Below are 23677 nucleotides of genomic sequence, written 5' to 3' on the forward strand. Positions count from 1 at the left end.
CCCACCCCATTACAGAGTGCCACCGGGACTACGCCTGGCACCTGTGTCCCCATCCCACATCTCGCTGCTCAACGCCACGTGGAGCTTTGGGGGCAATGCCCGCAGCCGGCGGTTCCTGCTGGGGCTGCTGCGGGGGCTGCCCAGTGCCTGCCTGCTGGCACCCCACGGCCGTCCCGTCTCCTGGAGCCTGCTGGACCCCCTGGGCTGCCTCAGCCATGGCTACACGCTGCCCGCCTGGCGCGGGCAGGGCCTCAGTGGGGTGACACTGGGTGCCCTGGGCCAGGGGCTGTACGCCCGCAGCTTCCCCATCTACTGCGGGGTGCTGCCCCATAACACCCCCTCGCAGCGGGCCGTCCGTGCTGTGGACTTCCTGCCCCAGCCTGGCACCTTCTACACCCTGATCGTCACCCCTCGGGAGTGCCCGGGGATGGTGGCATGGTGGTGACCATGGTCAAGGGCACCAGGAAAGGGGTACCAGTGCCTGGGGGGGGCTGCATGCTCCCAGGGTGGGGGGTGCCCTGGGCTCAGGGTGCCAAGGGGCAGGGGAGGCATGACTGGAGGGAGGGGCATAAGATGGGGTTACCTGGGCTTGGGGGGGTCTTGGCTCCCCACCCTGCCACCGTCCCACACAGCAGGCGACACCCCGATCCCCACACTGAGCTCAGAGCCTGGGGCCGTTCACTCTGGCCCCTACTGATGGCACCATCGGCTCCTTGGGCCCCCCCGCCGTGTGGCGCGGGTGGGGCGGGGGCGCTGGAGAAAGGCTTTTATTCGTTCATACAAGAATAGATCTTCTGCAATAAATACCCCAATAAATAACATCTCCAATAAATAAACACTCATAGACGTGGTGGGACAGTGGCCCCGCCCCTAGCCACGCCCCTGAGGCCCAGAGCCCCGCCCCCGAGCCGCAGGGTTGCTGCAAAACGGAGGAGGTGGCTTGATCCACGGGAGGGCGGGGCCTGTTGTAGGGAGGAGGCGGGGCTTATTGCCATGGGGCAGGGCTTATTCCTATGTTCGAGGGGCTTGGTCCTTCTCAAGGGTGGGCGGGGCTTGCACCGACTCTGGAACCCGTAGGGGTGGGGCTTATCTGTGCCTTGGGGCAGGGGGAGGAGCCTGCTGCCCTCCCCAGCCCCATGGGTGTGGAGACAGTCCTGAGAGGGCACCCCCGGGGGGGCGGGCACATCATGGCACTAGTGACACCGTGGTGGCACCAACCCTGGCCTCAGGGCACAGGTGCTGGGGACATGGGGTGGCTTTGGTGGCCCTTTGGGGTCAGGACCCCCATTTCTCAAGGCACACTGGTGATGGAGAGGGGATATGGGTGGCTTTGGTGGTACTTTGGGGTCAGGAGCCCAGTCCCTTAAGGCACAGCATGGTGACAGAGGGGGTGTGTGGTGGCTGTGGTGGCACTTTGGGGTCAGGAGCCCTGTCCCTTAAGGCACAGTGTGGTGATGGCGGGATTGTGGAGTGGCTTTGGTGGCAGTTTGGGGTCAGGAGACCCACCTCTCAAGGAACTGCAAGGTGATGACGAGTATGTGGGGTAGCTATGGTGACACTTTGGGGTCAGGAGACCCATCTCTTAAGGCACACTGGTGATGGAGGATGTGGGTGGCTTTGGTGGTACTTGGGGTCTGAAGCCCCATTTCTCAAGGCACACTGGTGATGGAGAGGAGACATGGGTGGCTTTGGTGGCACTTGGGGTCCAGAGCCCCACTTCTCAAGGCACACTGGTGATGGAGGGGGGGATGTGGGGTGGTCTTTGGTGGCACTTGGGGTGAGGAGCCCCATTTCTCAAGGCACACTGGTGATGGAGGGGGGGATGTGGGGTGGTATTTGGTGGCACTTGGGATCAGGAGCCTCATCCCGCAAGGCACAGCGAGATGGCAGTGGGGATGTGTGGTGGCCCATCGGGGTGAGGAGCCCCATCCCGGCGAGGCAGGGAGGGGGGGACATCGAGGGGGGGTGGGCTCAGAAGCCCCTCGCCTCCAGGCGCAGTGTGACCACGGCAGGCGGCACCTTCTTCTTCAGGCGGTTGAAGTCCTTGGCTGAGCGCCACAGCCAGGTCTGCAGCTCCTTCAGCAGCCAGAAATCATCCATCTTCTTAAGGAAGTCATTCGGGGCAATGGGGGTCCCGGGGGGCGCAGGGGGCCCGGCAGGCCCGGCGGGCAGCGGGTAACCGAGGGAAGACATGACACCAGCGATGCTGAGCACCAAACCTTGCAGGCTGGAGCAGAAGTGGCCGAGGCGGTGGCGCAGCTCGGCGGTGCCCGCCTGCCCGTCCAGCGCCCGCAGGTAGCAGAGCAGCCGGCTGTAGGCGCGGTAGTTGGCGGCCAGGCGGGCATTGTCGGTCAACCCTCGCCACAGGTCCAAGTCCACCGTGGCACTGGGCACCCGCTCGGCACGTGCCAGCCGCGGGGGGTTGAAGTCGGGCTCATTGAAGGGGGGACCCAGGTAGTTCAGCTGTAAGGTAGAGAGGTTGGGGGGGAGGCTGTCAGGCATTGGGGAGTGCCACGAGGGGCACTGAGGATGGGGTCGGGGCTGCCGCTGTGTCCCCAGTCTCCGTAGACCCTGCCTGCCACGTCCCAAGTCCCCATGCCCAGCATGCCCCCATTCTCCATGTCGCAAGGTCTCCGTGTCCTCCTGCACACCATGTCCCCCTGCACACCATGTCCCCCTCGTCCCAGGTCTCTGTGTCCCCAGTTTGGACACGTCCCCCTCACCCCTGGTCTTGATGTCCCCCTGCCCATCATAACCCCCTTCACATCAGGTTCCCCACTCTCCATGTCCCCCAGTCACACATACCCATCATGCCCCAAGTCTCCATGGTCCCCATGTCCCCAGTCTATGTCCTCCTGCCCACATCCCATGTCCCCCAGCTGGATATGCCCACCATGTCCCCTTTCCCTTTCATGACCCTGCTCTCCATGTCCCCCATCTCCATGTCCTCCTGCCCACATCCCATGTCCCCCAGGTGGACATGCCCACCATGTCCCAGCTCTCCCACTCTCCCATGTCCCCAACCCCCACATCCCCATGCCTATCACACCCCTCCATCTCCCCACCTCTGCTCATCATGCCCACGGCTCCCATCGGTGGGGCTGAGCCCCCCTGCACCCAGCCCACGGCAGTGTCACCCTCATCATCACTTGGCACCCCACGTGCTGGGGCTGAGCCGGCAGCACTGGGGGCACGTCAGGGCAGAGACGGGGAACCTCTGCATGAGCCGGTGCTGCCGGCAGGCAGGGAGAGGCAGATGCCTGCACCCCTGCCTGCACCCTGGGCGCAGGGCGGCTCCCGGGCCCCTGCCCTCAGCCGATGAGACATTTCCTTGGCCCCCGGCATGGGTGCAGCCAGGCACGGCAGGGGAGACCCACAGCCCCCCGGGGAGGGTGGGCCGCACCGGCACCGCTGGCACTGGGCAAGGGCACCTGAGTGCTAACACGTCACCGGCAACTGCAGGGCATGCTGTGGCACATGCGTGTCCAGGGAGATGGGCTGCCATGTACATGCCTTGTGTGTGCAGGCACGCGTGTGGAGGAACACCGATGCACACGCATGCATGTATGTGTAGGCACACAGGCGTGCAGCCACACCAATGCACAAGCACACATGCACGTGGAGGGATGCAGGAAGACACTCCAATGCACAAATGTGTGCAGGCATGCATGCATGCAGCCACACTGATGCACGCACACACACACATGTGTAGGTACATGCATGCAGCCACACTGATGCATGTGTGCACACACATGTATGTGCCAGCACACCAGTGCACACACAGAGACATAAATGCAGGCACACACATATGTGCAGCCACCCCCAGCACACACCCCCGTGCATGCAGGCACATTCCCACACGCACACACACCCTCACCCTGGTGTTGTGCTGCCCACACCATGTGCAGGCAGGGGGGTCCCTGGCTGGTGGCAAGGGGGCACCTGCTCCCTTCCCCATCCCACAGGTGTCAGCCTGGCACTGCCCCACATTGCCCCCCACCCCATGCCATGCCGGCTCCTCATGTGCCCTGTGCCACCACGCCTTGGGGGGTACCCCACTGGTGGGGTGCATGGTGCCAGGGAGCAGGTGGGCACAGGACCCTGGTGGGGTGCACCCGCTCTGGGGAGCCTGGACAAGGCAGGAGCTGGGCACAGGGAGGACGGACAGCACAACCCCCCCGGTGCCATGGGGCAGGGCAGAGGGCAGACAGGGATATGGGCAAGCCCCTACTCACGTAGGTGCCGGCGAGGGTGCGGAGCTGGTGCTCCAGGTAGCGGGTCAGGTCGTAGGTCTTCTGGATGGACTGGCCAGCACCCAGCTCCTCCGTGCAGTTCAGGGCGGGCAGCGCCGGCAGGTTGCAGAGCGCGGCGCACAGGAAGGTGAAGATCCCCCAAGAGTCTCCTGCAGAGACATGGCGCCTCAGGGGGGCACAAAGCAGGGGGCAACCACATCCCATCCCGGAGCTTGGGATGACAGGGATGTCCCAGCTGTGGGCAGGACCCCCAGCGCAATCGGCTTCAGTGCCTGTGCACAGTGCCTGTAGGACTCCCTGCGCCACCAGCAACCCCACCCTGTGGGGAGAGCCACCAGCAAGTGGGGAAACTGAGGCACAGAAGGGCTATGCATAGCGGGTTAAGGGGCACCCACACCTGCAACAGAGCAGCTCAGCACTGTCCCTGGCACTGGGCAGCTCAGTATCCCCAGCACCGGGCAGGTCAGCATCCCCATGGGCACAGGGCAGCTCAGCATCCCTAGCAGCGGGCAGCTCATGCCTTGGCACAGCCATGGCAGTGCTATCAGCCCAGAGCAATGCTGCCGGCACAGCCGGTGCAGCGGGGACCCCCGCCTTGCCACGCTGACCCCGCCAGCACCGCCGAGCCCGGGCTCCCCTCTGCGCGCTCCCACCCGCGGGCTGCAGCAACAATCCTTTATATGGTCTGGAGCGAGCGCGGCTCACGGCACTCCCGCCGGGACGGCACAGCTGGGTTATATTTGGGCATGGCGACTCACCCACCATCAATGCCGGAGCAGGCTGGGCATCCCATGGGGCTGCCAGCAGCCCTTGCCCCGGTGCAGACCCCCACTCACCCCCTCCAAGGGGCCCTGGGGAACAGCGGGGGCCAGGACAGGGACCCGGAGGAGTGGCTGGAGCATGGGGTGACCTTTGCTGAGGCTGCCAGAAACCACCAGCCGGGTCCCCGTCATCGCCCCTGACGTCAGGGTGGCCTTACGAGCTCCGTTAGCCAGCGGTTGTGCAAAGGTCACGGCCCGCGGCCAGGATGCTCCCGGCCAACTGGCACCTCCCGGCACGCCAGAGCCGGGCTTCCCGGCAATTCCTCCGCCGGGAGGACCCACTGCCAGCACGGCTCATCACCGCAGAGCTCGGCGGGACTCCCGGTGTGGGCAGGCCCTGCGGCAGCCCCCCGGGTGGCGAGGCCGGCGGGAGCCCCACAGTGCCCTCGCACGTCACCACTCCCCGTCACGAGCCACTGGGAGGTTCGGAAACCCAGGAGCAGCCAAGCACTGGTGACGCACAAGGGTCCTCAGGGACATCCCAGCTCCAGCCACGCCAACCCTGCTGCAGCGGGTACCCGGCTGCCCCTGCACCCGCCAGCCCTCGCCATGGGGAGATGCCCAGCTCCCAGCAGCGTGCAGGTGGGCAACTCCCCCGTGGGCGTGCAACACGCTGCTCCACCTGGGATACACCCTGCGGGCGTGCAACACACTGCCCACGCCTGGGATACAACCTGCGGGCATACAATACACTGCTCACACCTGGGATACACCCTGAGGGTGTGCAACACGCTGCTTGCACCTGGGATACAGCCTGCGAGCGTGCAACATGCTGCTCACGCCTGGGATACACCCTGTGGGTGTAGTGGGTGATATGGGTCCATGGGTGATACACCATGTGTGTGATGGACCTTGTAGGTATGCAATACAGCCTGCAAATGTGTGACACACTGTGCAGGTGTGCGATACACCATGCAGGTACACAATATGCCACACCGGTGTGCCATACACTGTGCAGGACTGTCATGTACCACCCAGGTGTGTGACACACAGTGCATGTGTGGGATACACTGTGCAAACATGTCGATGCACAGTGCGCAGATGTGTGACACACTGTGCACGTGTGATGCGCGGCAAAGGTGTGTGACACACCGTCTCAGCACCGCACACCATGTAAGTGTGCAACACACCATGCATGCACGACAGATTGTGTAAGCAAGTGTGTGATGCACCATGTGCATGTGACACACCTTCATGGTGTGTCACATGCCGTGCCCATGTGTGACACATGGCACATGACAGCGTGCGCACACCCCAGGCGTATCTCAGCCATGTGCGGGCACCCTGACACGCAGCTGTGCCCCGCGGTGGGCACGTGCAGCCGCTTGCCCACGGCCAGGCCTTGGCGTGCTGGTGTGCCCCGGCGCGTGGAGCATGCCGTTGTCCTGCCTTGCGTGTGTGCAAGCATGCGTGGGACGGGTGGTGGGAGGGGGGTGGGAGTGATGCTGCGGTGACTCACCCGCCCCCGGCTGTTTGCTTTGGCCGAGCCCCTGCACTGCTGGGCTGGCCGGACCCTCACCCGCCGACGGCTCGAGTTTCCAGCGTGGGATTTACACCAGCTCTGGTCCTGCCGTGGCCAAACCAAACACAGCCGGGGAAGCCAAGCTGGGGGGTGCGGGGGGGCCAGGGCTGGCAGCAAAGTGATGGTGATGGAGCCACCGGCAGCTCCTGGGCAGGTGGCCGGGGCACAGGGTGGAGCAGCACGAGGCTGAGGATGAAGGAGGAAGGGGACAGAGAGGTCCCTGGGGGAGGTGGACAGCTGAGGGACAGGAGATGGTGGGATGCACAGCCGTGGTGGTGGCACAGTGGTGGCCATGGCACAGCGGTGGCACAGACATGGCCATGGCATAGCATGGGTGGCACAGCACTGCAGATGGCACAGCGGTGGCCACAGCACAGCAGTGGCACAGACAAGGTATGGCACAGCAGTGGCCATGGCACAGCAATGCAGGTGGCACAGCAGTGATGGTGACCATAGCACAACAGCATTGGTGGCACAGACATGACAACAGCATAGCAATGCGGGCAGCATGGCGGTGGCCACGGCACAGCAGTAGCACAGACATGGCCATGGCACAGCGGTGCGGGTGGCACAGCAGTGATGGTGGCTGTGACACAGTGGTGGCCCAGCCATGCTGGGTGTCCCACGGAGCAACCGCTCTCCCTCTCCCACCCCGCTCACAGCAGCTCGGTGCCGAGAGGGAAATGTCTGGGCACCGGCACAGACAATGGCAGCGGTGGCGGCCCTGCGGGGAGGAGGGAGGCGCGGGCCGGCACAGCTGGATCCCCGTGACGTCGGAAAGGAAGAGCCCAAGGGTTTCAAAACCGGCCCTGGAGCCCGGCCAGGATGCTCCCAGCCCACGTAAGCAGCTCATGGCGTGGCTGCCCGGGGTCACCCACTTGGCCCTGGGGGCAGCTGGGGAGCCGGGGCAGCCGGGAGCATGGGATCGGGCACCCGCCGGCTCCATTGGGCAGTGCCAGCAGCACCCCAGGGCACCCATGCTGCCGATGCTGAGGGGCTGTGGCTGGTGGCAGGGCACACCAGCAGTGCCACAAGCATCCCTTGCACACGTGGCAGCAGGGACGGGATGCGCACAGAGTCATGCCGATGGGACCCCTGCCCTCCTGCAAGCCACCCACCTCCTCGGCGGCGCAGGCGGCCAGTGCTGGCCAGACCTCCCGGCGAGTGGCTGAGGCGGGAGCACAGCCACGGTGCCGGGTGAGCTGTTCCCTGGGCATGCTGTGGGCAGAGCCACCGAGGTCAGGAGCAACCACAAGCCGCCCAGAGCCGCTTTCCCGAAACCCTCGTGTGAAGCAGTGCCGGGGGTGGGGGTGGCAGCAGGGAAGGGGAGACCTTCGCACTGCAGCCTCCGGGCCCCCCGGCACCACGGTGGGAGCTGCCGTATCTGATGGGCCAGCATCCAGCAGCGAGCAGAACACCATCCCACCCCATAGCCCCAGCCCCAGTGCTTGTGGGAGAGCCCAGCCTAGGAGGTCCCATGGTGGCCAGGCGTGAACATGGCCTTGAGGACCAAGTAGCCCCTCGAAGTGGCCACCTTCCCATCCCGGCTGCCTGCAACCCGGCCAGCAGCATTTAACCCTTCCCAATGCACTGTCACCAGGTGGTTTCACAGCCCAACGTGGCAGCCAGCCTCTGCCCACCACTGGGTGGGTCATGGAGTGGGTGATGCTCAAGGGCACAAGGACAGACACCTCTGTGTCCCCAGGCTGCTGGTACTTAACCCCGACATGGCCGGGGAGGTGACGCTGCAGCATAGGGCACACAGCAGCAGCCCTGTGAAGCCAGCACAGTGAAGACGTGATGATGCTCACACTCTGCGTGTGCCCTGCACCCAGCCATCCGTGGACAGAGCAGTCCCCAAGCACTGATGGGAGGGACACATGTGTCCTTGCTCCCCAACAGCAGCCACGGCCACTGCAGTGGCATCCCCATCCCATCCCATGGGATACCACCTGCCTGCTCCCAGCCCCACAGCTCCATCCCAGCTCTCCGGGAGCCACCAAACGCCACCAGCCCTGCCTGCAGCCCCTGCCTCACCCCTGCCTGCAGCTCCTGGTGCCCACCGGCTCCCTCGTCCCCACACAGTTCCCGGTGAGTGAAGCCGCTGTGCCAGGTGCGTGCAGGGCCGGGAGCGGGGGGGTGCACAGTGGGAGCACAGCCCCGCATCCCCCCCAGCCCAGCCGTGCCTGCGCTCACAGCGCTGAGTGTTTACATCCTGTCTCCTCCATGTGTTTATAAATGCGGCCGCGTACGGGAGACTCCAGCGAGGCCGTAATTAGCTGGGCCTGGATTTCCCATCCGGCTCCAGCCAGCGCCACGATGGAAACACCCCCGCCGGCAAGGGGGACACAGGCCCCTAATCCCAACCAGACCCTGCTGCCCCGCACGCACGGCCAGCCTGGCACAGCCACAGCACCCACCGTTGCTGGTGCTGCCTGGCATCCATGAGCCATGTGACGCACCCCAGCTGCCTTCCCAACCCTCCCGGCACAGGGCACGGAGCCATGCAGCCCCCCGAACCCACAGGCTGCTCACCACTAGCTCCCCGGGCGCCCCTCTTGCGTGCTTCACCAAGCCCAGCCCCAGAGCCAGGCTGGACCCCCTCTGGTGGAACAGGGGAACCCCAGTGCTGGCCCACGTGGCACTGTGGAGCCCTTGGTGGCACATTCCTCTCCATCCCCTGGCGCCTCCAGAACTACACCATCGCCGGCATCTCCCGGCCAGCAGCCACCACCATGGCACAGGGACACTGCCTGGCCAGGTTAGCGTGGGACCAGCAGCTCTGCATGGCTGTGCCCACTGGGGACAGCCACGTCCTGACACCCAAGCCAGCCCCATGTCCCCTCGGGCACCCTGGCCAAGCCCAGGACACCCCTGTCACCCACGCACATGCCACCCAGGGCCACAGTGCTGCCAGGCCGGTGGTTTGCTGGCACAAGCTGGGCCGGCTGCTGTCCCGTCTGTGCCGGGGTGAGCGCATCCCCATGTGCCTTCCAGGGCACTGGTGCCGGTGCTTGGCAGGCAGGTGCAGGACCACAGGGACCCTCTGCTGGGTAGTGGGGTGCCAGTGGCACAGGGGGACAGGCGCTGCCCTGGGGGCCGGGCAGGTAGAAGCGGGGCCGGGGGGGTGATTTATGGAGCTCTGTGCCACTTAGCAGGGCATAAATCTCCCCCCAGCCTGGCCCTGTAAGCAGAGCCCTCCGCATTTCCCTTCGGAGGCTGCTCACGGGCTGCGCCTAATGCAGCCCAGATGTGCGCCGCCACCGTGCCCTCGCGCAGCCTGCTAAATAGGCACGGGGACACCGGTGCTGCCAAGTGTCCCCAAGCCCTGCCGGGACTGGTAGGCTGGGCTGCCGCTGGCTGGGGATACCCCAAACTGGGGAGCGGGGTCTGGGCAGCTGGTGGCAGCCAGGCTTTCGCCCCACAGCTCCTCCCGTCCTGGTGTTAGACGCTCGCTGACCGCAGGCCCCGGTTCTGGTCATGCCACCAGCTCCCTGGCCACGTCCACCGTCCCGGCAGCAGGCAGGAAGGGGGAGAGGAAGGGGCGAGGGAGGGCGATGGAGCCGCTGGGGATCCCGGCCTCGCTTTTCCGGTTCCCCGGCGCTCGCCCCGCTTTGCCCGTCCTGCGTCACACCGGCACCACGGGAGCTGGAGCCAAACCTGGCGCCTGCCTCATGCTGCCCCAGCCGCAGTCCCGCCGGGTGAGAGCCCGGAGAGCCTCGCGGCACCCACAGTTTGACCTTTTAAGGGTGTTTTCCAGCATTTTCCCCGTCCTTTCTAGGCGAGGAGCCCCTGACCCCGGTGTGCTGTGGGGCCGGCCAGCCCCCCAACGACCCCGGCTCTCCCAGGACTCCCAAGGCAGCTGCTCGGGCCAGGGGAACAAAGCCGACCCGCAGCCAGGGCTGCAGCCCCGGCGACAGTCCCCTCCGGAAAGGGACATTTCCCCGGCACCCCAAAATCCTGCTGCCATTTCCCAGAGGAATCTTGCCTGCTCCAGCAAAGACATCCCGAGTCAAGCCCCAAAATCCAGCCCCGGGCAGGAAAAATAACTCTTCCTGCCCCCCCAAATCCCAGCGACTTTCATTTTCCTCCCTCTGTCAGTCCTGGGGTTTAATTCTCCGTGCTCAGCGGCGGTTCCCTCCCTGGTAATCACAAACATGCATGGAAAAGAGGGAACGAGAGAAAGGGGAAAAAAAAAACCAACAACAAAAAAAACCTAGAGAGGGGAAAGTCTTAAATCAATCCCAAAGCCAGACAGACGTTTTAATCACATCAAATTAAAATCAGCAGTGGCTCAGAAAGGAAAAACCATGGCAGGCAGAGCGCAGGCAGCCCCCCGCCCCGGCCCCGGCCGGCAGCACCCAGCGGCTCGGTCTTACCTGAGAGCTCCCCAGCAACATTTAGCATAGTCGGGGTGCAGGGTGGGGTTGGGGGGGTGAAGGCACAGAGGGGGGGCAGAGGAGCCCGAAGCGGGAGCTTGGCTCTTGCTCCGCGCCCCGAGCGGCCGGCCGAGCCCGCCTGCTCGCCTCTGCCCTGGCTCGCTTGCTCGCTCGCGCACGCTCGGGGTTGGTTTTTGGTTTGGGTTGGTTGGGTTTTTTTTCTTTTTTCTTTTCTTTTTTTCTTTTTTTTTCCTCTCCCCTATTTGTTTTGGTTTGTGTTTGCTTGGGTGTTAGGTGGAAAAAAAAGCTGTCCGGGTTGGGTGGGTTTTTGGTGTGTGAGTGTGTGCAGGGTTCGCACCACGCTCCGGCTGCCTCGCTCGCCGCCTTTCCCCCTTCCACCTCCCTTGATTTGCTCTTTTGATTGGTGTCCAGGAATGCAAGAATAAAAAAACGCGAGCTCGCATACACCCTCTCCAAGCTGCTGCCTCCCTTCTTTCCTTCCACAGCCCCCCCCCACTTTTTTTTTTTTTTTCCAAAATTCAAGTGTTAAGCAGAACCAGGTTGCTTTCAAGAATGTATTTGATGTAATTGTACACAAGAGCGGGCTCCATTCATTCCCTCCCTCCCCCCCCCGGCCTCCCCCCCCCTCTCCCCGCCAGCCCCGGGGTCCCGGCGCCGGGCAGAGGTGGGGAGGCTGGAGCCGAGCCCCGGCGGCGCGGAAGACGGGCGGGGAGGGCAGGGAAGGGGGTCCCCGGGGTGCTGCCGGCCGGGCAGGAGGGGAGGACCCCCCGCTTTCCCCCTCCCTTCACCCCCCGGCTCTGGCTCCCGCACGGCTTTTGTTAGTGGCGGCGGGGGGGTCCTACCTGCTCGCAGCTCCATGCGGGCCGGGCGCGGGGCCGGGGCGGGGGTCGCGTGGCTGGGGGCTCCCGGGCAGGCAGGCAGCGGTCCCGCACACCGCACCGGGGCTACGGCTCCCATTTGCCGGTCCCAGCCCTCTCGCCTCTTCTCCTCCCGACGTACAGAGCCGCCGCCGCCGCACGCCGAGAGCCCGGTCCCCGGGGGGGGTCCGGGGAGGGGAAGGGGGGGGGGACGGGGCGAGGTGCGGCGGAGCGGCTCCTCTCGCCGCCCCGCAGCGGGGCCGGGGGGGGGGGGGGGCGGGGGGCGGGGGTGCCAGCCTGCCCCCCCCCCCCCCGCCCCCCCCGCGGGCAGGGGCCGGGGCAGAGGAGAGGTGGGAGCGGGGAGGGGCGGCCGGAGGGATGGGGAGGCGCGGAGCCGGGCGGGCGGGCAGCGGGGGCCGGCCGGTGCGGGGCGGGCGGCGGGGGGGCTGTCCTCGCCTCTCCTCTGGCACAGCCAGCCCCCTCCCCTGCCGCTCGGCCGGCAATAAGAGGGGCTCCCCGGGGAGGGGGGCGCGGAACCCCCGCTTTCCCGCCCCGGCTCGGCTGCCGGCGGCGGGGACGGGACGGGAGCGGCCGCTGCCCCGCCGGGACGGCCCCGGGGCGGCGGCAGGTGAGCGGCCGGGAGCGGCGGGCCGGGAGCGGGAGGGGAAGCCCGGTGTGGCTCCCGGACTCCGCTCGGGGCTCCCCCTCGGCGGCAGAACCGGAGCCCCGGGGAGCGGGCGGCGGCTCAGTCCCGCGCCCGCCGCACCGGCAGCCGGAGGGGAACCCTCCGCTCCCCGGGGTGGGGGAGGCTTCTCCCGGCATCTCTAGTCCCGCGGGCCGCCCCCGCTCCTGCTGCCCGCACGGCTGCGGGTATGGGGAAGGGAGCCCGGTCCCGCACACGACCGCCCCCCCCCGCCCCGAGCCCTTCTCCCGCGGAGGGGCGAGAGCCCCTTCCTTCCCAATGAACCTCCCCCGTTAGGCCGACCCCCGCCCCAGCGGCCGCGGGGACCCCGGCAGCGACCGTGGCGTTCCTCCTAACCCACCAGGGTGAGTGGGGTGGGCACCGGGGGCGAGGGCAGACCCCCAGGACCAAGCAGGGTGTAAAACCCTGCTGGAGCCCCAACATCTCAGCAGCAGGGGAGGGGGGCATCCAACAGCCAGGACTCCCCCCACAATCCCTTCCCCTCATGATCCACATCCACGAGTGGGTGCTGCCACAGAGGCCACAGTGCATCCCTGCCGGGAAGCCAGGGCTGCGCACTCGGTGACGGAGGAGAACGTCCTCGCCCAAGCTGGCTCCCCCGAAAAAGCTTTGTTTAAAACAAAGGGCTGGCCGGCCAGCGCTGCTCGGGAGTGCTGGGAAGGGCTGGGAGGTAAAAGCCAGATTCGTTTCCACTCCAGCCCCCGGCCCAGGCCAGGTCTGAGCCCTCCCGGCTCTGTCGTTGGCACCTTTCTCTGGGGCTCGGAGCAGCGGGTATCTGTCCGGTGCATGCCAACACTGGCCTTTCCCCAAGTCCACAGGGACCCGCAGTGCCAAACCCGCCGGCCCCAGGTTTAGAGACCCCCCGTACAGATAAACCACGCACTGACATGCACTGTGGCGCTGCCGGGGTGATTTATTGGCTGGGAGTCGCAGATTTGGCATGCTCTGGGGTGGCGGGGGGTGGTAGTGGTGTGGTGTCCAGAGCCCCCTGGTTAAGATGAGGAATTCTCCGTGCACTGCTCCGGCCCAGGCAATGCCACTGCTGCTCGCGGGCTGCGGGGAAGGCGACGAAGTGAGCCCTGCAGAGCAGCTGGGAGCCACGGGGAGGGCTCCTCGGCACTCGCTCCGGGGGTGCTGCAGCCCCAAGGGTGCAGGTAGGGGGCTGCAGAGGTGTTGGTGGGACAGCACCTGTGCAGGACGGAGCTGCCCAAGCTCTCGCACCGGGGAAGCCGGCCAGAGCGGCTCCGCGGAGGGAAGGTGCCTCAGCCTGGCTCCCCTGCAGTGTGCCTGAGAGGGTCCCCACCTCCGCCCCTGCCTCTGCCCACACAGCGTGGGGCCAGCCCCTCTGCTCCACTCCCCCAGCCGCGGTGCAGAGTATCTGGTTTCCCCCCAGAGCAAACAGCCCCCGCCAGCATCGTGGAGCAGTTGGGAAAAGCCGCCTTCATGTCCCTGGGGGGGCTGCAGGAGCGGCTGCCAGCCTGGGGGGGCTGTCAAGTCCTGCCTACTGAGGCAGCAGTGGGGCTGCCCATCGCTGCCCTGTCCCCTCCCCAAAAGGCAGTGCCGAGGTCGTTCCTGGTGAGTTTTCCAGCTCCACAGCTGCACGGCTCACACTGGGCCAACACCTGAGAGAGGAAAGAGGAGGAAAATGGTAACACGGCCAGTGGACTGTGGCACGAGTCCCCCCAGCCCATCAGCACCATGGCAGCCCCCTCCAACAGCAGCCCAGCGGTGCATACAAGTCTGTCCCCCCACCCCAGCTCGTGCCTTCCTCCCCAGCTGCCTCCTGGCTTCCTCAGCCCCCTCTCCACTGCCACAGAGCCCCGTGCCAGCGGTGGTGCCAAGACGGAGCCCCTGCCCCGGGACAAGGGGGGCAGAAGGCACAGGCAGGTCAGACCGCTGGAGAGCCCCAGCCAGGCATCCTCCTCCTCCTCCGCAGGCCTGGCCTTGGGCACCAGACCGCGACAGCCCCGCGTGGGCGAGGCCGTGCCCCCCCTGCCCTCGGGGACCACGTCACCGGCAGTGCCGTGGGCAGCTGACCTCACCTTCATCCCAGCCCGGGCGTCGCGGGTCCCTCCGCCGGCGCCACTGCCGGCCCTGCCTCCCACTGCTGACCTTTGTGGCGTGTAGCTCGCTGCCTGCCCGCCTGCTGCCGCGCCACGGCCCCTGCCCACCCGCCTGCAGCCTCTCGTGCTCCTACCTGGCCCCTCCATGGCCCCCAGCTCCGCATCCAGCACTGTTTGCTCTCTTCAGGTGGTAACAATATCCCAGGGCTGCTCCAAAGCTCCGGGCCCCTCACAGATGGAGGAGGGAGAGAAGAGGGGATGTCAAGTGCCCAAGTGCTGGGGCGGACCCAGAAAGCCCAGCAACAGGGAGGGTTTTAGCCCCAAACCACCTGCAGCCCCTCCGAGGCATGGGCTGGGGCTGGCAAGGCACCGTCCCAGATCCTCAGGGACACCCCTGGGGCGCAGCCAGGGGATGTCTCAGGGCACCGAGCAGCCATTTGGCCCCGCGGCGGCAGGCGCCTGTCCCCCTCCTGCCAGGCAGGGAGCAGGAGCCCAGCTGTGGCCGTCTGTCTCCCCGTGCCGCTGGCTGGGCGAGGGCACCACGCCATGTGCTTGGGACGCCATGCCGGGAAGGAAGCTGTGGCTCTCGGAGAAGCAGGCAGCCACTGGTGTTGGGAGATGGCCCCGAGCCCGTTGGGTGGGAGGGGGCACCCGGGGATGGCAGGGAAGTTGCCAGGGATGAGGGTCCCTGACTGTGTGGGTGTGCTGGGAGAGGTGGAACAGGGCTAGGCTGAGCCTGGGGGTGCCAGAGCCCCCCAAGGGCTGCCAGGCTCCTGTTCCCAGCCCGTATCCAGCCCAGTCCTCAGTGCCTCGTCAGCGCTGGCTCAGGGCGGCCAGGGGAAGAGGGAGGGGTGCGCGTGGCTTTGGCCACCGCTGAGGTGTGTGTGTCACGACCACAGCCAGCTGCGTCCTATCCACAGCCCCATAAAACGCCGAGCCCCGAGGCCAGAGCCCCTCCTGGGGATGCCGGCTCCAGAGGAGCCCGGCTGCTGTTCAAGAGCTGGAACGGACGCTCACACACAATCCCGTCCTCCTCCTCCTCCTCCTCCTGGGAGGAAGGGGCCGGTAGCCAGTGCTCACCCCAAGGGCGGAGGGAGCCAGATCCAGCTGACCCCGGGTGGCCAGACCCCAAGCCCAGGCCAAGGCAGGCCTGGGAGTCCCCTGAGCTCCCTGCCTGCGGCCTGAGCCCAGCCACACACATGTGGCTTGGCCTGCAGAGCGGCCCCACAAAGGTCAAAAGTTTGCGTACCTGGAGGAGATGCGCTGCTGAGGGGCTTTGTGTCCAAAATCCCGGATGTGGTGCATTTGGAGAGGCACTGAGCACCAGTGGCACACCTGATACAGAAAAGAGGAGGAGAAGCCGTGGCCACATGCTAGAGGATGGCAGCCATAAGAGAGAGGCTCCGTGCCCCCCTCCCTGCCTCCCCCCTCAGGTGCCAGCCCCACTCTGCAGGCTGCGTACTGGGGCCCCTCGGCTCCAGCCCTGCAGCTACCGAGCCCAGGAGGAGGGACTTGGGCAGCCGCTGATCCTGCCGCGGGCGGGAGCCAGCTGAAGGACCCTGCTGTGAGCACGAGTTGAGTTCCTCGCAGCGAGATCCCCTGGCCTCCCTCGAGGCCCCAGCCTGAGAGCCAGTCGATTCAGGCTGGCTGCCTGTGTGAGGAAAACGATTTGCTGAGCTCCCCCTCACCCAGCCTCCCCGGCAGGACCCCCTACGCTCTTTATTATTTTCATACCCTTGCCCGCTTCAGATATGGTGCCAGCCTTCCAGGTACAAGCTTCCCGCTTTCCATCACAGCACAGCCAGCAGCGCCTGCAGGATGAGGAGACCGTTAACCACTGCCAACCCGCCCACGGCATCCCCGCTCACCCGTGTGCCCTCAGGCACTGTCAGGGGGCTGAAGCTGCCCAAATGCCGGGCTCCTGGGAGGGACTGGAGTGTGGATGGCTCTGCCAGCTACTGCACACCCCTGTGTGGATGGCCACCCGACTCCGGGGAGCCACAGGCCTCCCCAGCCCCACAGATGCAGCCCAGGGAGCCCCATGCCCAGTGAGTGTGGACAGGGGCCAGCGGCAGCTTGATGGAGGGGGCTGAACTGAAGGGAATGGGGAGACCCTGACAGGGCGCCTTACCCCGGGACCTGCTGGGAGGGGCAGGTGGGGGTGCGGGTCAGGCACTGCGGGAACAGCTGCTGAAGGGAGAGGGGGTGGCCGGAGCCCCGGCGGGACGCACCCGCAGCGCTGCTGGGAGCCGCTGTGGGGAGCCGCGGCACAGGCCTGGTGCAGGGCGGGCCCACCCGGGCACAGGCCCCTCAGAAAGGCCCAGGGATCCCGGAGGACCTTCCTCCCCTGGCAGGCCGCAGGGAGAAGCCAGGGACGAGCCAGGCGGCCCGGGGAAGGGCCCGAGCGGGCAGGCGGCGGCAGGGCCGGGCCGGGGGCTGCGGAGCAGTGCCGAGGGGCGCCCAGCCGCCCGTAGCCGTCGAAGCCCCATTGGCTGAGAGGTACGTCACTCCAACGGCCAGCGGCGCCTGCGCTCTGCCGCCCAATAGCGAGCCGCGGGGGGCGGGCCCGAAGCACAGGGCGGGGTCTCCTCGGATACGTGAAGCGAGAACGCCAGATCGGGAACGCCGCCGGGCCGTCACGCGGGAGCGTCGACCAATCAGCTGGCGGCGGGGGCGGGACGGAGGCAGGCGTCCGGCCAATGGGAAGGCGCCGGGCCGGGGCGGCGCGGGAGCGGGGAAGGTACCGGCGCGGCGCGCGGTAAAGCAGGCGGAACCACTGCGCCCTGCGCGGGGGGGGGGAGGGGGGAGGCGGCCGCCACCATTCCGGGGGCCGCTGGGGAGGCGGCACCGCCGAGGCACTGCGGGGTGGAGAGGTGGGGGCGCTGGGCGCGTCCATCGCAGGTCGGGACGGGGGTCACCGGGCGCAACCATCTGGGGTGGGCGTGGCCTTGGGAGGTGGGCGGGGCCTCAGCGGTGGGGCGGGGGCGGCAGGCGCGAAGCCCCCACGTGCCCAGCCCGGACCCTGCGCCATGAAGTGCATCATCGCTGGCGGCAACGTCAAAGGTAAGCAGGGCCGGGGGGGCGGGGGGGGGGGGATTTGAGGAGGGGCGCACTGCCTCACCCCTCTTTTCCCCCCCACAGTCCTCGGCCGAGCCGTGCACTCCCTGTCGCGCATCGGGGATGAGCTGTACCTGGAGCCCACTGACGGCGGGGTAGGGGCCACCGGGGGGGCTGGCTGGGAGCTGGGGGGCACCTATTGCCCCCTTCGTCCCTGCTGGGGGTGGGCAGGGGGTGCCAACCTGGTCTCTGTGTGTGTGTCCCCAGCTGTCCCTGCGCACCGTCAACTCCTCGCGCTCTGCCTTCGCCTCCTTTCTCTTCGCGCCCCTCTTCTTCCAGCTGTATGAGGCGGGCAGCCCCCAGCCCCACAGCGAGCTCTTGCGATGCAAAGTCCTCATGAAGGTGCAGTCCCCACCACCAGCACCCTGCCTGGGTGCTCCCTGCACCTCCAGGGCTGGGGGGGAATGACACCCAGGCAGGGTGACCGTCCCTGTGTCCATCCCCTGCCCGCAGTCCTTCCTGGGCATCTTCCGTTCGCTGCCCTCGCTGGAGAAGACGGTGGAGAAATGCCTCATCCTGCTCAGGCCCCATGCCAGCCGCCTGGTCGTACAGCTCCACTGCAAGTACGGTGAGTGCCGGCGGTGACATGGTGGCAGCTGGGGACACACATGCACACTGGCACCACTATCCTGCCCCGCTGAGACGGTGTCACCCCTGCCAGGTGTCACCAAGACCCACAACCTGGCGTTCCAGGAGTGCGAGCGGCTCCAGGCCGTCTTCGACACACAGCGCTGCGCTAGCCAGCTCTGCGCCCCGGCACGGTGAGCACCGGGGAGGCGGGTGGCACTGGCATGGCTGCAAAGGGTGGGGGTGAAGGCAGGTGGGAGGGGGAACCCCAGCTGGCCCTGTGGGACTTGGATTGGGGAGGGGGGGGGGGGGCGGTGCTCAGCCCCCAGCTGTGACCCCCCTCTGTGTGCCTGCAGGGTGCTGGCAGAGGCCGTGGTCCACTTCCCACCGACGCTGGCTGAGGTGACGCTGGGGGCTGGCCCCGGGGGCAAGCTCAGCCTGCGCAACTACGTGGAGGATGAGACAGGTGAGCCCTGCGGGGTGGGGGTGCCCCTTCCCCAGCCTCAGGGTGCCTCCATGGCCCCCTGACCCACGTCGTTCCCCCAACCAGAGCTGAAAAAGACGATGGTGACGGAGCTGTGGCTGGCTGAGGATGAATTCCAGATGGTGGCTGTGGTCCCGGGCTCCCACATCACCTTCTGCCTCAAGGAGTTTCGGGTGAGTCCCTGTCCACCCTCCTCCTCAGCCCTGGGTCACCCCTCTGCCCCCCTCAACCTCCCCCTTGTCCCCAGGGGCTGCTGACCTTTGCCGAGGCCTCCAACCTGCCCCTCACCATCCACTACGATGTGCCTGGCAGGTAGGAATGGGCACCCCATCCCTTCTGCGCCAGCCCTGCCCCTGGTCCCCCCTCTCAGGCCCCCTGTGCCCCCCAGGCCGGTGGTTTTCACCCTGGATGATGCAGTGCTGGAGGTCCACCTGGTGCTGGCCACCCTCTCAGACACAGAAAGCAACCTGCAGCCCCCCCCAACCAACGGGTAAGCAGGGCTTGTGGCAGCCTCTGGGAGGACAACAGTCCCAGCTGCTGTCAGCAGGCACCAGAGTGTACGGTCCCCACTCTGCCCCGCTGCTTACTTGCTCTCTCCCCAATAGTGTGTCCCACCCGCCTGCCCCATCAGACGACTTTGCCGACGACCTTGAGTCCTACATGATTGCCATGGAAACCAGTGCCTATGAGGAGGGCTCAGGGGCACCCCCCAGCCCCACCTTCCCCCTGCGCACCCCACATCCAGCCGAAAGTGACCCTGAGGAGGAGGAGGAGGAAGAGGAAGGAGCTGTGCCAGGGACCCCGCCTCACAAGAAGGTCTGAGATGGGCACGGGCGTGCCTGGGGGCAGGTGGATGGGCACAGCCCCCTCCTGACCCCCCACCTCTCCCCACAGTTCTGCTCGCTGTTTTTTGGCTCAGTGCTGATGCCAAGGGGGCCCAGCCTGGCCCCCACCCAGGAGGTGCTGGCAGAGGACAGTGACAACGAGTACTGAGAGCCCCAAGGACACAGCTGCCAGCTCCCCACCTCTACGTGACACCCCCCTGCCCTGCAGCATCCAGGCACCAGGACAGGCACCCCCCCGACCCAGCACCGGCCCCCAAACACAGACACCCCCCCAAGACCCATTACAAGTTTATTCCCAAAAAAATCTTCCTGCCCCCCTGCCTCCACTGCCATCCCAGGGCTGGGCTCTGGGTACCCCCTCGTGCCGGCAGTCCCTGCCCTGGGCCTGTATTTGGTTCAGCGGAGTGTGGCAGGGGGGGCAGGATCTTACAAATAAAAAACAAGTCGAAAGAAAAGCGACCTGATGGTGAGGGCGGGGGCCTAGACCCCAGCCGGGGCAGCTTGCGGCTCATTTCTTGGCTTTGGCAGAGTTACGGGGAGGGGTGACGGGGCGTCCCGCGGGGTTCAGCCCGCTGAACTGCCCGTATTTGCCCTTGTTCTTGTCAGCCGGCTTCAAAATCTGGGGAGGAGGGGGGAAAGGGGTGAGTAGGGGAGCTGCACGCCATGCCCTGGCCTGTTCCAGCTCCCCATTCCCCTCCCGCCTTCAGGGCAGAAGCTTCCTCCAACTCCATGGGCCCCCTCCATACTCCCCCCTCGACCCCCCAGCAGGATCCAGGGCCCTCCCACAGAGCCCCCAGGCTCACCACAGGCTTGCCCCTCACTCTCCCCACTGCTGGCAGTGCCCCCAGCCCACCTGAAATGAACACATAAGCGTCTCATCCACGCTCATCATGGCGCCTGCATTGTCAAACTCGCCGCAGTAGTTGGGCGCCGAGAAGAGGGTGACAAGCTGGCGCTTGGCGAAGAACTCGTAGCCGTCCTCCACCACCTGCACAGGCATCGGAGCCAGCACTGAGCCAGGCGCCCTCAAGGCAAATACTCCCTCCCCAGGGCAGATACCCCCAGGGGTCCAGCCTACACAGTCCCAACAGGCCCCCCAACATCTCCAATGTCAAACATCTCCCTTCTGAAGGCAAATACCTCCCCAGGACCCCCACCTGTGCGGAGTTGGGCAGCCCCTAGAGTAAATACTGCCCTTGAGGGACAAATCCTAGAGGTGGAAATGCCTGCCCCACAGCTGGTAGCCACTGGGGACCCAAATCCCACCCCAGGGGTACCCGGCGGTACCTGGTGCGCCCGGCAGATGAGGTCCAGGTCGTGCTTGTGCAGGAACTTCGCCACCACCTCCGCCCCAAAGGTGAAGGAGACACCGCGGTCGTTCTCACCCCAGCCCTGCACGTCTTTGTCAGGGTCGGACCAGAGCAGGTCACAGAGCAGGCCCTGATCCGGCACATCGGTGGGGCGCATGATCCGCCGGATCTGCTCCATCGACTGCAGGTCGGGAGACAGCCCTGCAGGGAGGGGAAGGCTGCATCAGGCCCTGCCTCTTTAGGAACAGCCCCCATCTCTCTGGGGCACCCCAAAAGCATCGGCACTGAGCTCCTGTCCTCCCCTCCAGCCCCCGGTGGCTGTTTCCCTGCAGCCCTGGGCAGGGCTGTGCCCACCTCCATGGCAGCAGAAGATCTTCTCATCCACAATAGCGGCAATGGGCAAACAGTTGAAGCAGTCGGTGAAAGTCTTCCAGAGCTTGATGTTGTACCGCCGCTTGCCTGCAAGGCAGTGGGTGTGGGTCTAGTGCTGCGCCTTTGGGAATACAGGGAGCATGTGGGGCTCCCCGTGAGCCCCTGTGTGGGCTCGTGCCCCCCAAGGGAAGCACAGCTGCCCAGAGGCCCACTGGCCCCGGCAGAGCTCCAGCTGCATGGGGGCAATGCCATGGGGTGGCATGGCATCATGCAGCGGGTATCCTCAGGGTGCACACCTGCAGAAGTGGTTGCAGGGCGTGTATAGGGGTATGGGGTGAGTGCGGGACACTCAGTGTGGATGGTGCTGGGAGCACTGGGGCAGTACAGGTTGGTTGTGGATACAGGGATGGCACAGGGGTGGCAGAAGGACTTCCCCTGGTCACGGCAGCTGTAGATGGGGTTGGTGCAGGACAGCATGGGGATGATGCCGGGTAAGGGGGGGCACGGGGGAACGGCAGAGAGGTTGTGAGGGGACACAGCTGCAGCCTGAGCACTCACACTCATCATAGAAGCCATAGATGCGGTTGATGCTAGCACACTCATGGTTGCCGCGCAGCAGGAAGAAGTTCTCAGGGTACTTGATCTTGTAGGCGAGCAGCAGGCAGATGGTCTCCAGCGACTGCTTTCCCCGGTCCACGTAGTCACCCAGGAACAGGTAGTTGCTCTCAGGAGGGAAGCCCCCGTACTCAAAGAGCCGCAGCAGGTCGTAGTACTGCCCGTGGATGTCACCTGGAGGGGGGAACAGCGCATGCATGGGACCCCAGTTTCCCACACCACCCCACAGCGGGCCCCAGTGCTGCCCATCCACATCTCCAGGCGAGCACACAGCTGTGCTGGGACCCCTAGCTGGCCCCTGTGCCCATCCCGGGGGGTTGCCCATCCTGTGCCCGGCCAGCACAGCACCCGATCAGCCCTCACCGCAGATCTTGAGGGGTGCCTCCAGCTCCAGCAGGATGGGCTGACTGAGGAAGATCTCCCGTGACTTGAGGCACAGCCCCCGGATCTCGTTCTCCGTCAGCTGCACGTTCTTTCCCGGCCGCGACCCTTGGACTGGCCCCACCAGAGAGACAGGCATCAGGGACCCCGCCAGCACCCCACGCGCTGGCACTGAGGCCGTGGCACACCCCATGCCCAGACTGGCAGGAGCGGTGGGCACGGGGGATTCAAGTGTCCCCCCCTCACCCAGAGAGGGTCCTGGCTCACCCTAGGATGGTGGGCATGGGTCACCCCCCACCCCAGGGCACCCCTCCCCTGCCAGTGTTGGGGGTTGTGGCTGGGCCCCCCACACCGTGAGGCCTGTGAACCCACATACCCCCCCGTCCCAGTGCCCACCAAACTGGCACCCCCATGAGCCAAGACACCCCCCACCCAACATCCCCTAATGCCACCCCCTCGGCCTATCCCAAATCCAGAAGGGCCCCACTCCCCTAAGCCCCCAAACCCCACAGCCCCCCACCAGTCCCCCGAAACTTCCCTGCCGCCTGCCAGCCCCCCCAGCCCAATACCCAGGCCCCATCCCCTGCACAGCGCCCTCCCCCAGCCAGGCCCAAGGCCCCCAGCCCAGCCCCCCCCCGCCTTCTCCGGGCCTCCCCACCCCCGCAGGCTCAGCCCCAGGGCCCCCCCCCAGGGGTACAGGCCATGCCCCTCGGGGATACCCCCCCGAAGCCCCCGCCCGGCCCTGCAGCCCACCACCGGCACGCCCCGCCCCCGCCGAGCGCGGCCCGGGGAGCCCCCCCCCGGGGGGCCGGGCCCTGCCGCGGCCTAATGGCAGGGGGGAGGCGGGGGTGGCCCGGCCATGGCGGGGGGAAGCCCGAGGTTGTCCGGGGCGGCGGGGGCGGTGCCGCTTACCCTCCAGGAGGCGGCTGATGATGGAGTCGAGGTTGAGCTTCTCGGTGTCCGCCATGGCCGCCGGCCGCTCCCGCCCCGCCCCTCACCGCGCGCCTGCCGGGGGCGGCCGCCAGGAGCGGCCCGGGGGCAGGGGGTAACCGGCCTGGCGCCCCCTGACGGCCCGGAGGAGCCAAGGCCCCCCCACCCCCCTTCCCCGGCACAGGGACGCGGGGGACACTGCTGGGTTATGCCACCCGCAGCCCGGTGATTCGGGGACACAGGGACACGCTGTCCCCGGGGGGGGGGGGGGGGGGCTGCGCTGCAGGCGGCCCTGGGGGTGGCGTAGAGATATGGGAGCACCTGTGACACGGGGACACCCAGGGCCGGGGGACACGGGGGATGCCGGGGACCAGCATCCTGGGGCATGGGGACAACGTGAGGGGGGCGGGGGGGCGGGGGGGCGGGAGGGCAGCCTG

General features: G+C 66.8%; 5 protein-coding genes across 6 annotated transcripts in view; 2 read left to right on the top strand and 3 right to left on the bottom strand.

The window, feature by feature from the left end:
- LOC101913631 (glycine N-acyltransferase-like protein 3) overlaps nt 1-447 on the top strand; it is a 30681-nt gene extending 30234 nt beyond the window's left edge. Inside the window, exon 5 of the mRNA XM_027795228.2 lies at nt 16-447. Within this exon, the coding sequence (XP_027651029.2) occupies nt 16-445 (430 nt within the window). The 3' untranslated portion in view covers nt 446-447. The remainder of the gene's footprint in view (nt 1-15) is intronic.
- A 15-nt stretch (nt 448-462) lies between these two features.
- CLCF1 (cardiotrophin like cytokine factor 1) lies at nt 463-11952 on the bottom strand. The gene is made up of 3 exons (XM_055814384.1): nt 11839-11952; nt 4236-4402; nt 463-2463 (listed from the first exon to the last, which is right to left on the bottom strand). The coding sequence occupies exons 1-3, from the start codon at nt 11852-11854 to the stop codon at nt 1972-1974; spliced, it is 675 nt and encodes a 224-aa protein (XP_055670359.1). The 5' UTR covers nt 11855-11952; the 3' UTR covers nt 463-1971.
- A 1494-nt stretch (nt 11953-13446) lies between these two features.
- On the bottom strand, nt 13447-17515 carry LOC114013853 (proline-rich protein 36-like). The gene is made up of 4 exons (XM_055814192.1): nt 16851-17515; nt 16354-16430; nt 14754-15954; nt 13447-14178 (listed from the first exon to the last, which is right to left on the bottom strand). The coding sequence occupies exons 1-3, from the start codon at nt 17513-17515 to the stop codon at nt 15530-15532; spliced, it is 1167 nt and encodes a 388-aa protein (XP_055670167.1). The 3' UTR covers nt 13447-14178; nt 14754-15529.
- Nucleotides 17516-17532: 17 nt separating this feature from the next.
- Nucleotides 17533-20091, top strand: RAD9A (RAD9 checkpoint clamp component A). Of its 2 annotated transcripts, XM_055814530.1 has the most exons (11): nt 17533-17682; nt 17761-17831; nt 17944-18078; nt 18190-18304; nt 18398-18497; nt 18660-18769; nt 18854-18960; nt 19035-19099; nt 19176-19277; nt 19393-19603; nt 19682-20091. In XM_055814530.1, exons 1-11 carry the CDS (start codon nt 17649-17651, stop codon nt 19778-19780), a joined length of 1149 nt encoding a protein of 382 aa, XP_055670505.1. In that variant the 5' UTR covers nt 17533-17648; the 3' UTR covers nt 19781-20091. The 2 variants fall into 2 exon arrangements, with proteins under 2 accessions (XP_055670505.1, XP_055670506.1); XM_055814531.1 differs by lacking the exon at nt 17944-18078.
- On the bottom strand, nt 19909-23361 carry PPP1CA (protein phosphatase 1 catalytic subunit alpha). Its single transcript, XM_055814532.1, has 7 exons — nt 23223-23361; nt 22293-22424; nt 21873-22103; nt 21297-21401; nt 20920-21143; nt 20486-20620; nt 19909-20251 (listed from the first exon to the last, which is right to left on the bottom strand). The coding sequence occupies exons 1-7, from the start codon at nt 23275-23277 to the stop codon at nt 20141-20143; spliced, it is 993 nt and encodes a 330-aa protein (XP_055670507.1). The 5' UTR covers nt 23278-23361; the 3' UTR covers nt 19909-20140.
- Nucleotides 23362-23677: the final 316 nt, after the last annotated feature.

This window comes from Falco peregrinus, chromosome 9, assembly GCF_023634155.1.
Source record: "Falco peregrinus isolate bFalPer1 chromosome 9, bFalPer1.pri, whole genome shotgun sequence".
In the NCBI taxonomy this organism is placed as follows: Eukaryota; Metazoa; Chordata; class Aves; order Falconiformes; family Falconidae; genus Falco; species Falco peregrinus.

What these genes read in the sequence shown, in the direction of transcription:
- RAD9A (XM_055814530.1), top strand. Translation starts at nt 17,649, where the DNA reads ATGAAGTGCATCATCGCTGGCGGCAACGTCAAAG. An exon ending in CGCTGGCGGCAACGTCAAAG is followed by an intron (nt 17,683 to 17,760) that starts GTAAGCAGGGCC and finishes TCCCCCCCACAG; the next exon opens with TCCTCGGCCGAGCCGTGCAC. An exon ending in TGGAGCCCACTGACGGCGGG is followed by an intron (nt 17,832 to 17,943) that starts GTAGGGGCCACC and finishes GTGTGTCCCCAG; the next exon opens with CTGTCCCTGCGCACCGTCAA.
- CLCF1 (XM_055814384.1), bottom strand. An exon ending in GCACCCTCGCCGGCACCTAC is followed by an intron (nt 2,464 to 4,235) that starts GTGAGTAGGGGC and finishes TCTACCTTACAG; the next exon opens with CTGAACTACCTGGGTCCCCC.
- LOC114013853 (XM_055814192.1), bottom strand. Translation starts at nt 17,515, where the DNA reads ATGGACGCGCCCAGCGCCCCCACCTCTCCACCCCGCAGTGCCTCGGCG. An exon ending in GGCTCCCAGCAGCGCTGCGG is followed by an intron (nt 16,431 to 16,850) that starts GTGCGTCCCGCC and finishes CTCATCCTGCAG; the next exon opens with GCGCTGCTGGCTGTGCTGTG. An exon ending in CATATCTGAAGCGGGCAAGG is followed by an intron (nt 15,955 to 16,353) that starts GTATGAAAATAA and finishes TTTCTGTATCAG; the next exon opens with GTGTGCCACTGGTGCTCAGT.
- PPP1CA (XM_055814532.1), bottom strand. Translation starts at nt 23,277, where the DNA reads ATGGCGGACACCGAGAAGCTCAACCTCGACTCCATCATCAGCCGCCTC. An exon ending in GATCTTCTGCTGCCATGGAG is followed by an intron (nt 21,144 to 21,296) that starts GTGGGCACAGCC and finishes CCCTCCCTGCAG; the next exon opens with GGCTGTCTCCCGACCTGCAG. An exon ending in CGCTTATGTGTTCATTTCAG is followed by an intron (nt 20,252 to 20,485) that starts GTGGGCTGGGGG and finishes CCTCCTCCCCAG; the next exon opens with ATTTTGAAGCCGGCTGACAA.